This window comes from Camelus ferus, chromosome X (genome assembly GCF_009834535.1).
Source record: "Camelus ferus isolate YT-003-E chromosome X, BCGSAC_Cfer_1.0, whole genome shotgun sequence".
Classification (NCBI taxonomy): domain Eukaryota; kingdom Metazoa; phylum Chordata; class Mammalia; order Artiodactyla; family Camelidae; genus Camelus; species Camelus ferus.
In genome coordinates, this window is record NC_045732.1 from 54,332,834 (window position 1) to 54,346,398 (window position 13,565).

At 36.5% G+C, this 13,565-nt stretch overlaps 1 protein-coding gene across 2 annotated transcripts in view; it reads right to left on the reverse strand.

The window, feature by feature from the left end:
* Positions 1-13,565, reverse strand: part of HDX (highly divergent homeobox) — a 122,647-nt gene that overhangs the window by 10,365 nt on the left and 98,717 nt on the right. Inside the window, exons 7-8 of one of the 2 annotated variants that reach the window (XM_032475103.1) lie at positions 6,546-6,625; positions 3,343-3,426 (exon numbers count right to left, since the gene is read on the reverse strand). In XM_032475103.1, the coding sequence (XP_032330994.1) occupies positions 3,343-3,426; positions 6,546-6,625 (164 nt within the window). The remainder of the gene's footprint in view (positions 1-3,342; positions 3,427-6,545; positions 6,626-13,565) is intronic. The other variant, XR_004317971.1, reaches the window with a different exon arrangement.

Below are 13,565 nucleotides of genomic sequence, written 5' to 3' on the forward strand. Positions count from 1 at the left end.
TGGTTACACAACTGTCTCCACTTGTCAAAACCCTAACTATATGAATTTTATTGTATGTAAATTATATAACATAAAACCTGATTAAAAATTATTAGCCAGCTTTAAAATAATAATTGCTAAAATAAGCTATGCCAAAAATAAGCTATGAGTATTTTCTGCAGCTGGCGAACTTGTCTCAAAGAGCACAGCAAGACCTTTACAGTATTAGTTTAAAAAGCTGCGCAAACGACATTAAAATTAGTCAATTCTGTGGGCATTCTTGTTTCAACTGAGAGGACACAGTTGTATTAATCACACTCAATCTATGACTATGTTTACTGCATCAATTAGTTTATCAGCTCAGTTTAGAACTTATTTTACCTAATAAAACTGCTTCCTTTTCAGACCATTTAATAGCAAGTGAATGATCTGCAAATGATGATTCAAGCTAAATTCCTTATCTAAAGGCACTCTTAACAGCAGTCTAAGTTACAAGTAAGCATTATAATAAAAGTCCACATGATCCTGCCATAATACATTTAACTAATTCTAAACTTTTGGGTTTTTTTTAGTATTCATTGTAACAGCGACAGTGTTAGTAAAGTGCTGACCAGGAAGTGTTTTTGAATACACGAGATATCTATCATCATTACCATACTGTCTCATTTGAATGCACAGTCCTTTTGATCTGCACTCACAGTCCATTAGAAAATATTTTAAAAATATTAATTCACATTTACAAAAGTCATGAAGCATCTTTTGGTATGCAGATCTCTAATTTCGCATGCAAATAGTCCTCCTCCTCAGTATTCATGCAATGTTTGAGAAACATAAACAGCTTTAAGATAATTTAATATTGCAGACATTTTCTTCTTGGAGCTGCTTTCTGCAAGCCTATTAAACACTTCCTAGATTACAGGCAGTAATTTATGTTCTTTTGAGATTTTCCTGAGCAAATGGAGCCTTTGTGAGAGGAACTAGTAAGATAACATCAGTCACTGAATTTCACAAAACAAGACCTAGCTCATTTTTCTTGTTAAAATCTTCTGTAAATTACCACTAAGCTTTGTCAATTCTTTTCCAAGGTGACTGCAGGAAGCACTCAAGGCTTCTTGTGGACGGAGGCTTTGATCTCTGAGCAGGCTATTAATGGCTGCCAAACTTGAGGTGTTATTTTACCATAGAGCTACTCATGCCTCAGGAACTGAGCTCACCAACTTCTCTCATAAGCATTTGGGGTTAGTTAGAACTCCTAGCAGTCTGGATTTCTAGCAAATATCTTAATCAGAAACTGCACTATGACCAAACTGAATATTGATAGTTGCATAGTAGTAATAATCAAATGTACATAGAAAACCTTTCATTTTGCTACAATGAATCCCAAGAATGAGAGACTGCCTAATTTAGTGTGGGGGAAAAAGGTCATAATGAGCCAGCTTCAGATCTTAATTCATTTTATGTAAATAAGCATAATAATATTAAAAGTATTTCCAAGGATAAATTAATTATTTTTTCACTTACTTAGGAACTAGTTACTGGACACCTATATCCTAGGCACTAGACCAGGTAACATGTACATGAAAAAGTATCTGCTTTCAAGAAGCTTGTGGTGAATACACTCGAGGAACCAACAAAGTGATTTTGATCCCAATTCAAGGAACACTAGCATGTGTACGCAAATAGAATACAACAATGTTCTTTGAAGGAAGATTAAATTTCCAAACTGGTAAGGCTCTTTTTCAATGAACATGCTGAAATCAGCAATGAGAACTGCTATATGAGATTTTGCTTACTTTTACTTTAGAATTAAGGTAACAAATTCACAGATGAAGTGAACTGGAATATTTTAAATAATGATTATAAAATGATAGGTTTTCTCTATAGGTGCTAATTTTTGAAAGTTAAAGAAAAGTTTATGTAGGATGGTGATGTGTCATAAAAGATATCCCTCATAGGGTAGTGAAGGACCCCTTGTTCCCACAGCATTTACCACAATGGAGAACACCAGATTGTTAAATGTCCATTAGAGCTCAATGAAAATGTTAATTAACATTTCTGAACTGAACATTCCAGCCTGCTCTGGTCTTCAGTTTCAAACCTTCTCAAACTGAGCTGGCACCCTAGAGGGGAAAGGTCCTGGAAAGAATCCTCTGAGTCCTGGGCCCAGCCCTATCTGACCTGTTTGAGAGTACTAAGTGGAGCACACTTAACAGCTGTGCAATCCAGTCATCTCGTCTGTAGTTTCCATAGCCTGTGCCAAGTGGCGGCGTGCAGAGCCATTTTAATCCTGAACTGGGCATTTAGAAATATTATATGACCATGTAGGAGAGATTAGAATGATCTCTTGTACTTCAGACCAACAACTTTATGATTTTATTAGCTGAAAATACAGTTTTAATGCCGGATTATATTGTGCTCTTTGACCACTTAACAAAAGCATTTCAAAAGCTAATTTCCTTCTGTGTTTACAATGCTCAATATTTTAAAGTCTGACATGTTATGAACATTTGGAAAACAGAATCTGTTGACTGACAGAACTTTCAATTATAGTAAAACTGAAAAGATTTTTGAGAAAATGACAGCTGTTGTCTTTTCTGATTAAATGTCTTTTCTGTTAACACCTTACTAGTCTCTGAACACTTATGATATTCCAAAAACTTTTGTGTATGAAAGGAATGACTGTGTGGACAAAATTCCAGAAGGCCCCAAAGTTACCTACTAAGATAGGATACTGATTAACAAAGGGACAACAATTACACCTCTATCCAGAAAACATATTGACATATAGACTGATGGCTTCTGTCAATTTAATAAAAACAAAATTATGTATGGCACACTGTCAAAGTAAGCCTTTCAGTTTAGTAACAAGTGACATTAAGAAAAGGTCATCTCCATTCATATTCATTCAGTATTTACTTTGGGGATTGTTTTTAAACTTCTAAAACAGGTATATTATTATAATGAACAAAGGTCTTTAGAAATTGAAATTCAAGATAAAATCAGCAAGGGACACTAGAAAAAAATACCTCTTTATCATCATTTAAAAATGAACATTGGCTATTAAAAAAGCATTATCATTTATTTCACATTAACCATCACTATGGCTTATCTTGCCATACACTATCAATAGTTAACTCCTGCTCAGGAAACTCTACTTAAAATCATAACCACTAAACCAGCCAACATCAATTAAAATGTGTGTCACCCTGATTGATATCCACGTGACTGAGAGAGTCAATGGAAAGCCCCAGGGTGCTTAACTTATCAAAAAAAGAGTGAAATAAACCAGTACATAGGTATTGTAAAAGTCTACCCCCTTTAATACCTTCTTTTAAAAAATTCAGAATCTGAAATTACTTTTACCTTATAATCCAAGAAAGAGTTCACTTGCTCTGCTTCAGAATTACTTATCATGTCACTTTCTTCATCATCAACAATTTCTATTTTCTGTAACACAAGTAGAGAAGTTTTCATAAATATATATCTGATCATCATCATTACACTCAATAATGTATAAAGCATATATACATTCAATGTTCAGTTTTAGTGACGGGGTTATCTAATATAGATTATCCATAATAAGCTCTTAACTAATTGGTTCCTCAGCATTACACTCAGTATGTGTCTAAGCCACCACCACCTATTTTTTTTTTTTTTTGGATTCTACCACTTTATTTAGATAAGAAGTCACAAGCCACAAGACTTTAAAGTGCATGAAATTCACTGGCAATAAAGCTGCACATATGCCAGCCTCCTCAACCCACTGCTGATCCCCACCACCTTGCTCCAATCCATCATTACATATCTGAGGGGGAAGGGGTTGAGACCCATCATTTAAAGGTGAGGAATACCTCCCTCTATCTTTAATTGATGACTGCTCAGTAAATAGAAAATTACTGTAATACTATTTAAAATAGGAAAAAAAAATTTTCACAATATCCCTGAAAAAACAAGCATTTACTTAACTCTGCTTAAATAGTGCCCTCCAGGAACAGGGAACTTGCTTCCTGTAAGAATGGTCTATTTAATGATAAACTTAATTGGTTGGAAGGGCTTTCTTTCTTAAGTCTCCGTGTATCTCTTTGCAACTTCTAATGTAAAATGTCAACCTATGGCATGCATTGCAAAGTCAAATACAATTCTTAAAAAAAATTCACTTATTTACTGCACTCCATTAGCTAGACAATTAAAAGCAGACATTTATAACGTAATGGTGACAAAGCAAGGTGATTTGTTTCCTTTACTGGACAATGAGAAAGTGGAGAGAGAGAGTGAGAAAGAGGAGAGAGAGCGAGCGAGAACAAGAGACACACTATACTGCCCTTGGCTTTAGAATTAAGGTACAGCATAGATTGTACAGTATCTTGCACACAGTAGGTACTAGTTAAATACCTGTCAAAGGAATAAACAAAACAGCTTAGCACTGACAGCAATAATGACCAATAAGCTCCAACCATGGAGGCAAGGCAAGTTCTCTAATCATAGAATCTTTTTTTTTCCCTAAGTAAAACCAAAACCACAAGACAAAATCAGCTCTAAATTTTTCTTTTGCATATGAAAAACACAGTTAAGAAAAAACACTTTTAAACATTTAAACCCTGCCAACCCAAAAGAAAATTTTAAAAAGTGAAAAGCTAAGCTAGAGTTAGTCACTAGGCAGTCTTTTAAGAACAATCACATTAATAGAAACATGTCGTAGGCAGAATTTAAATCAGGTTTCCTACCCAGCAATATATATGGTGATTAAAAGTCACAAACAAACTTGGAATGATAGAATTTGATATATTGCCTATGAGGATACGATACCATAACAGGGTTTGTGACCTGCAGGCTTCTGAGTCAGGAGGACAGCTGCAATGAAATTGCTTTCTACCGCTGCCTGGAGATGAATCTAATGTTTTGTTTTCTACTATAATCACTATAAACTTGGGGCTTAATCATGTCGGCTCTCACCATAACTCAGATTTAATATGTTTTTTGATGTTGTTTTTTAGATTTTTTATTTGGATTGGTTCTGGGAAAAAAGAGCCAGGGAGGATAGCCCCAAGGGCCATAGTATAGATCTGTGCATATAAATAGGTCTTACGTGTCTTTGTGATTTGTCATTCATGAATAATTTGGGGCACTCAAAAGTTACAGACAGAGGAGATCAACCTTTCAAAGTTTGGAGTTTTGTCTCTGAAAATCAATTGTTCTTGAAAAATTAGGTGCCTAAGTGACTGTGAGTCATCCCATGCCATGACTTCATTCACTATCTTCAAATGTCTGCCACAGGGGAGATCCAATGCTGAGAAATTCAAGCTAAAAATGAGCATGCCTTTAGGGGAAAAGAGGTTCCAATTTGTAAATAATCATATATAATTTGTATAGTATAATTCAAATCTAGAGCAGAGGAGATTATTGCTTGCAATTTAAGAATATTAGCACAATTAATAACCATGAAAAATAAGTACTACCAGCTAGCTAATGAAAACACAACTCTGCTTCAAAATAGAAGCTTGTTTTCCTATATGCCCATTGAATTTAGTGTTAGAAGGGTCAAACATTAACTTACATCAGCACTGAGATCAGTAAAATGCAATCCTAAACTACATGCTATGTGTGGAAAACAGTGTTATATATTGTTGATGTCTAACAAAAAAAGAACAAAACTGTATTTTATGTACTCAACTTTTATTAAGAAGATGTGGCAGGATTATAGTGTCAGATAAATAATATTTATAATGGAAGCCAGGGTAAATCTTGAAGTTACAGACATTTTGTAACAGAAAAATCCATTATAGGGACCATTTTTAAAGGTTTCAATCAAGCACAAAACACTGATTCAAAAGTAAAAACAAAAGCACAATGACATTTGCCTTTATGTCTCACTTTTGATTAATATCACTTTGATTTCTGTATTACTTGGTGGAGTCAGAATATAAACAGAAACTGTTAAAACAGCTGCTTACAGAACATCTCTATATACCAATAGTGTTTACTTTTCACAAAACCTAGTTTAATCCACACCTTGGCTGTCTCTGCTTGCTATTCAGTTTCTTAATACTGCCTTTCCTCCATTACTGCAATTTTTAAGATGATTAGCAGAGTTCAACTTAACTAAAAAGGAGAAAACCTTCCAAACATAGATAGATATGGTCTGAACACAGAGAATTCAAGAGTCAGGAATCCTTGGATACAAGTCCTAGAACTAAGAAAGCCTTCCTCCATGATCTCAGCCTAAACTCTGTTTTAATTCTGCCATCTGTCAAATGAGAAGAAATCTGCTCTTTGCTAAATGTGTTGAAGCAAAATAACTTTTTATGTATAAAATGTCACATATGTAGTAGGCATTAGATTTTTATATTTGCAAGGCTCCTAAATAAAAAAAAAGTGAGGTACAAATGACATCACTTTAAATTTCATTTATTAAACCCTCAGAATATGTAATTTTATTGGTAACAGATCTGTTTTGGTTTGTGAAGTGGAGCAAGACTTTATTCTGACAACGCTAATATTGTCACCAACTGGAAACATATCCTTGGAATCCATCATGTAATGAGGAAAGAATTTCAAAGTGTACATACCACATTATCTGCGGATACTGCATGGTGGTCCTCCTCCTTATGAGCCCTTGCCTCATTTGGAACAACTTCACCAGACTCCTCTATAGAAACAAAGAAGGCTAGGATTTCATTTTTCATTCCTTAAAACTTTATTGAGAATGTTCTTTTCAAAATCACTTAAATAATTTCTCTATTGTAAAAAGACACAAATGGCAAATTCACTTCATATATGCCTTGTTGAGCAATTCTACTTCTAACAATGTATTCAGAGGAAATAAGTGTAATTGGGTTTGCACATAAGGATGAGTTTATAATTGAAACCCATGTGCTGTTTATAATTGAAAACAAAAACTGAAGCAACCTATGTGCTTAACAGTGGAGGCTTGGATAAATCATGTAAGACTTATCCTTACAATAAATACTATAAAGCCACTAAAAATGAAGTAGAAGAGTAACTGATGATAAAGAAAATATTAATGATCTATTGGAAAGTGAAAAAATGAAGATGACAAAATCTACTATGTAGGTATATACTGTAAGCTTGATTTTGTAAAAGAAAAAATAGTGTGCAAGTTCATGGAGAAAAAATGAAGACTGACACTATTTATACCAAAACATTACCATTATTATTTCTGAATGGAATTACAAGCAACTTTTATTATTCTTCATTTTGTCTAATTTTTACTTCCTTTGATAATTCTTATTTTTTCCATTTGCTTGTTTATATTTAAATGTTTTCCAAAGTAAACATGTATTGCTCATTGTAATAAGAAAAAAGAGATAAAATAATGTTCAAATACATGATATAAACCTATATAAGTTTTACAAATATAGTACATTTCCAATTTTGTAAGAAGGCATGTGTATATGAGTGCACACACATGTACATACACATAAACACCATTATATATGCAAAGAGAAAACACTGGCATAAATATTCTCCTGCTCCCATTTTAAGAAAGGATATCACTGAAGTGTAGAATTATTTCTAATTTTTTCCATAGTATTTTCCACTATTTTCTAGAATAATCATGTATTCCTTTTACAATCAAAATTCAGTATTCTGATACTGTAGGGGGAGAGGCCAAGATGGCAAAATAGGAAGACTCTGAGCTCACCTTCTCCATGGGCACACCAAAATTGCAACTATTTACAGAGCAATTATCCATGAGAGCAACTTGAAGACTAGCAGAAAAGATTTTCTACTGCTGGAGATACAAGGAAGGAACCATAAGAAGATGGGTAGGAGGAGTGAAGACACAGTATAGTCAAGACTCATGGTCCCAGGGAAGTCAACCCACAAACAGAAGGATAACTACAGTTGCAGTTTTCCCAGGGAGTAAGGGGTCTGAGCCCCACATCAGGCTCCACAGTCTGGGGGGTCCTTCACCACGAAGATGAGCTCCAAGAATGTTTGGTTTTGAAGGCCATCAGGGCTTACTTTCCAGACAGCCAGCGTGCTGTGGGGAAAAGGCTGTATTCTTAAAGGTCATACAGAAAATCTCACACCCCTCAAGACCCAAGGCAGAAGCAGTAATTTGAAAGGAGACTAGGTCAGACACACTCGCTGATCTTTAAGAGCCTCCTGGAGAGGTAGGAGACAGTTAAATTCACCTTGGAGCATAGGCACTGGCAGTAGCCATTTTGGGGAGCTCATCCCAGCATAAGGACATTGGTACTGGTAAACACTATTTTTGGATTCCTCTCTCCAGCTTATTAATGCAAGGACCCACCTCGCCTACTAGCTGATTGGCACCAGTTCTGATATACTCCAGGCTACACAGATAGCTGGGTAGGGACACGGACCTACCCAACAGCAGGATGGCTGCTGTAGGAACTCTTGAGCTCCCAGCCACCCAGAGAACTGACTCTGCCAACTAAAGGGCCCAGGACGTGGTTATGCTCACCAGTGGGCTGGCACTAGCCCTGGACTCAAACTCACACAGCACAGGGTAGTACCAGCCCTGGGATCCCCTGAGCCCTGGCTCTGCCCACATGTGGGCTGATACTAACTCTGGAAACCCCCAGAGCCCTCCATCCAGAGATCCTGGGACAAGGCTCTGCCAAATAGTTGGCTGGAACTAGCCCTGACACTAGCTGGCCCTGGCACCACCTATCAGTGGGCAAACAACAGCCCCAAGACCTCTAGGCACTGCAATCACTACCAAGAACCCAGTACTAAGGCCCACTCGGGACCAGGCCTCACTGACAAATGGGTTGACATCAGCTCCAGAACCCCTTGGGCCATAGCCCCACCCACCAAAGGGTGCACACTAGCCCCTGGACCACCATAGCTCTGCAGCCAGCTGCATCGAAACACAACAGTCACCAGCAGGCAAGCACCAGCCCCAGAACTCCTTGGGTAAATGCTCTGCCCACCAGTGAGCTGACAACAATTCTGGAACCACAGGGCCCTACAGCTGGAGACCTCAAAAACCAGCTCTCCTTATTAGTGGGCTGGCACTAGGCCCAGAACTCAACCTCACCCATTAGTGGATGACCACCAGCCCTAGGACACCCCAGGTCCAGGCCCTAACTCCAGCAAGCCAGCACCATTTCCAGACACCTTGTGCCCCTCAGTCAGCCATGTCAGGATCTAGCAACATCCATCAGGGGGCCATCACCAGCTGTGGACATGGCATGTCAATGTCAAGAATTAGCCCTGCCTACCAGCAGGCCTACACTGGCTATGAGATCCCCAGACCCACAGTCAGCCACCTTAGTATCTAGCTTCAACTGCCAGTGGGACAGCACTAACCCTGGGATCCCCTAGAAATCCAAAGCCAATCACCTTGTAACCCAGCCCTGCCCACCAGTGGCCAGAAGCCACAGCACAAGATAGGATCTGGCCACCAAATGGACCAGAGGGCCAGTCACACCTACTAGCACATCCAGAGTAGTCAGCCTGCCACAAAAGAAAGACCAATGCAGCCCACACAGAGAGTGCCTGTAGAACATATAGCTTGGGTGACCACAAGTGAGTGCACTGCTGGGACCCATAGAACATTTCTAACATAAGGCTACTACTCCAAAACTGGGAAACAGAGCCAACCTACTAAATACATAGAAATAAAAACTGAATTAGACAAAATGAAATGACAGAGAAAGATTTTCCAAATGAAGGGAAAAGATAACTCAGAAGAACAAATGAAGTGGACATAAGTGGAGAAGTTAGTTTTTAACAAAGCATTAGAAGACATAAAGAAGACACAAACAGAGCTGAAGGATACAATCAGTGAAAAAATAAATACAATTGAAGGAATCAACAGTAGATCAGATGATACAGAGAAACAGATCAGCAAACTAGAAAACAAAGTAATGGAAATAATTGAAGCTGAAGAGAAAAAAAATTACAAAGAATGCAGACAGTTTGAAAGACCTCTGGGACAGCATCAAACATACTAACATTCACATTATAGGGGTCCCAGTGAGAGAAGAAAGAGAAAGAGGCAGAGAACATATCTGAAGACACAAAAGCTGAAAAAATCCCCCAACCTGGGAAAGGAAACAAGCATCCACACCCAAAAGCACAGAGTTTCAAACAGGATCAAAACAAAGAGGAACACACCAAGACACATTGTAATTAATATGGGAAAAATTAAAGCTAAAGAAAGAATGTCAAAAGCAGCAAGGTAAAATTAGCAAGTTAAATACAAGGGAGCTCCCATGAAACTATTAGCTTACTTTTAAGCAGAAACTCTGCAGCTCAAAAGGCAGTGGTACAATATGTTTATGACGATGAAAAGAAAAAATAAAAAAGCTAAGAATACTCTACTCACCAAGGCTTTCATTCAGATTTGAAGGAAGGAACAAAGGTTTTACAGACAAGCAAAAGCTAAAAGAGTTCATACCACTAAACCAGCTTTACAAGAAGTTTTAAAGGGACTTCTCCAAGTGAAAAAAAAGGCCACAACTAGAAACATGAATATTATAAAAGAAAAAAGCTCATTGGTAAAGGCAAATATACAGTAAAGGTAGTAGATCAACCACATACAAAGCTAGTAGGAAAATTAAAAGGCAAAAGTAGTAAAATCATCTATATCCACAGTAAGCATTTAAGGGATACAAAAAACAAATAGATGTAAAATATGATGTCAGGAACAGTAATCATGAGGAGAGAGGAGAGTGAAAATGCAGGGTTGTTAAAATGCATTTGGAATTAAGATACCAGCAACTGTAAATAATCACATATATATAGATTGCTGTATACAAACCTCATGGAAGCCACAAACCAAAAATCTATAATTGGTAGAAGCTATCAGTTACAAAATAAATTGTCACAGGTATGAAATGAAAGTGTGGGGAATATAGTCAATAATTATGTAATATCTTTGTATGATGACAGATTATAACTGTAATTATCATGGTTATCATTTTTAAAATGTATAGAAATATTGTATCACTATGTTTTACACCAGGAATTAATATAGTGTGGCAGGTCAATTATACTTCAGAAACAAATAAACCAACAAACTCATACAAAAAAAGATCAAATTTGTGGCTACCAGAAGCAGAGGGTGGGGGGAGGGGAGACTGGCTGAAGGTGGTCAAAGAGTTCAAACTGAGATAAATACATACTAGGGATATAATGCACAACATGATAAAGATAATTAACACTGCTGTGCATTATAAATGGAAATTGTTAAGAGAGTAAATCCTACAAGCTCTCATCACAAGGAAAAACTTTTTTTCTAGTTTTTTAATGTTGTTTCTATATGCGATGAGGGATTTTCACTAAACCTTTTGTGGTAATCATTTAATGATGTAGGTAAGTTGAATTATCATGTTGTACGCCTTAAACTTATACTGTGCTATGTCAATTATATCTCAACAAAACTGGGAAAAGAAGTTAGCATACTGTTAATATGAATGAATATTCAATACGTGGCTGTCATATTAAATAGCAATAAAACAGCAATGAACTTTTTAAAAATCTCAATATTTAAAAAATGATAACAGAAAAAATAAAAGAAAAAATTAATTCAGAGAAATCAGTGTACTAAAAAGCTCTCTGTGCTGAGCAGGGGAAGTGGCTAATTTATAGCATAGCTGTCTATAAGGTAATCCTCTGTCTTAGATTCCCCCACCTCTACCCCTTAGAAAAACAGGGCACTAATGTTTGTGCCTTTTCTTTCTGTACAACCATGCCATGAAGGTTATTTGAATAAATACTAGTAGAAGTCCTCAGTCCCTTGGTAAAGGACATTTTATTTAACCACAGAAAGCAGAACAAAAAGAGTCATCAGTTCCCCTAAAACTTTTCTGAGTCCATTCCTTCCCATGGAAAGGTGCTCTGTATGAGCATGGGGGATGATTAGGAGGAAAGCATTATAGATCCAGAACTCACATATGAGTACATTGTGAATTAAAGATATCCAAGGAAACATTACCAGAGTTTAATTCAAAGTCCATTATAAATTCAATTCAAATTTTTAATATAAAAGAGTAGTTCCTAGATAAAGGATAGAAGAAACTTATTTTTAATTGAAGTACAATTATGATATGTCTTTCTCTGGTGTACGGCACAATATCCCAGTCATGCATATACATACATATATTCATTTTCATTTTTTCTATTAAAGGTTATTACAAGATATTGAACATAGTTCCCTGTGCAATATAAAAAATCCTTTTTTAAAATCTATTTTTATATATAGTGGCTAACATTTGTAAATCTCAAACTTCCAAATTTATCCCCTCCTACCCTGTTTCCCTGGTAATCATAAGATTGTTTACTAAGTCTATGAGTCTGTTTCTGTTTTGTAGATGAGTTCATAGTGTCCCCCCTTTTTTTTTAGATACCACATATGAGTGATATCATATGGTATTTTTCTTTCTCTTTCTGGCTTACTTCGCTTAGAATGACAATCTCTATATCCATCCATGTTGCTGCAAATGGCATTATTTTATTCTTTTTTATGGCCAAGTAGTATTCCATTGTATAAATGTACCACATCTTCTTTATCCAGTCATCTGTCGATGGACATTTAGGTTGCTTCCATGTCCTGGCTATTGTGTATAATGCTGCTATGAACATTGGGGTGCATGTATCTTTTAAACTTAAGAGTTCCCTCTGGATATATGCTCAGGAATGGGCTTGCTGGATCATATGGTAAGTGTATTTTCAGTTTTTTGAGAAATCTCCATACTATTTTCCATAATGGCTGCACCAACCTACATTCCCACCAACAGTGTAGGAGGGTTCCCTTTTCTCCACACCTTCTCTAGCATTTATCATTCTTGGACTTTTGAATGATGGCCATTCTGACTGGTGGGAGGTGATACCTCATTGTAGTTTTGATTTGCATTTCTCTGATAATTAGTGATATTGAACGTTTTTTCATGTGCCTATTGACTATTTTTATGTCTTCCTTGGAGAAATGCTTGTTTAGGTTTTCTGCCCATTTTTGGATTGGGTTTTTTTTTGTTGTTATTAAGTTGTCTGAGCTGTTTGTATATTCTGGAAATTAAGCCTTTGTCAGTAGCATCATTTACAAATATTTTCTCACATTCCATAGGTTGTCATTTTGTTTTGCTTATGGTTTCCTTTGTTGTGCAAAACGATCCTAAGATTTATATGGAATCACAAAAGACCATGAATTACCAAAGCAATATTGAAGACAAAGAACAAAGGTGGAGGAATAACCTTCCCAGACTTCAGACAATTTTACAGAGCTACAGTAATCAAAACAGCATGTTATCGGCATAAAAACAGACATATGGATCAATGGAACAGAATAGAGAACCCAGAAATAAATCCACAGACCTATGGCCAATTAATCTTTGACAAAGGAGGCAAAAATATACAACGGAGAAAAGACAATCTCTTCAGCAAGTGGTGCTGGGAAAACTGGATAGCAGCATGTAAATCAATGAAGCTAGAACACTCCCTCACTCCATACACAAAAATAAACTCAAAATGGCTTAAAGACTTAAATATAAAATGAGACACAATAAATCTCCTAGAAGAAAACATAGGAAAAACATTCTGTGACATAAACCTTAGCAACGTTCTCCTAGAGCAGTCTACATGGGCAATGG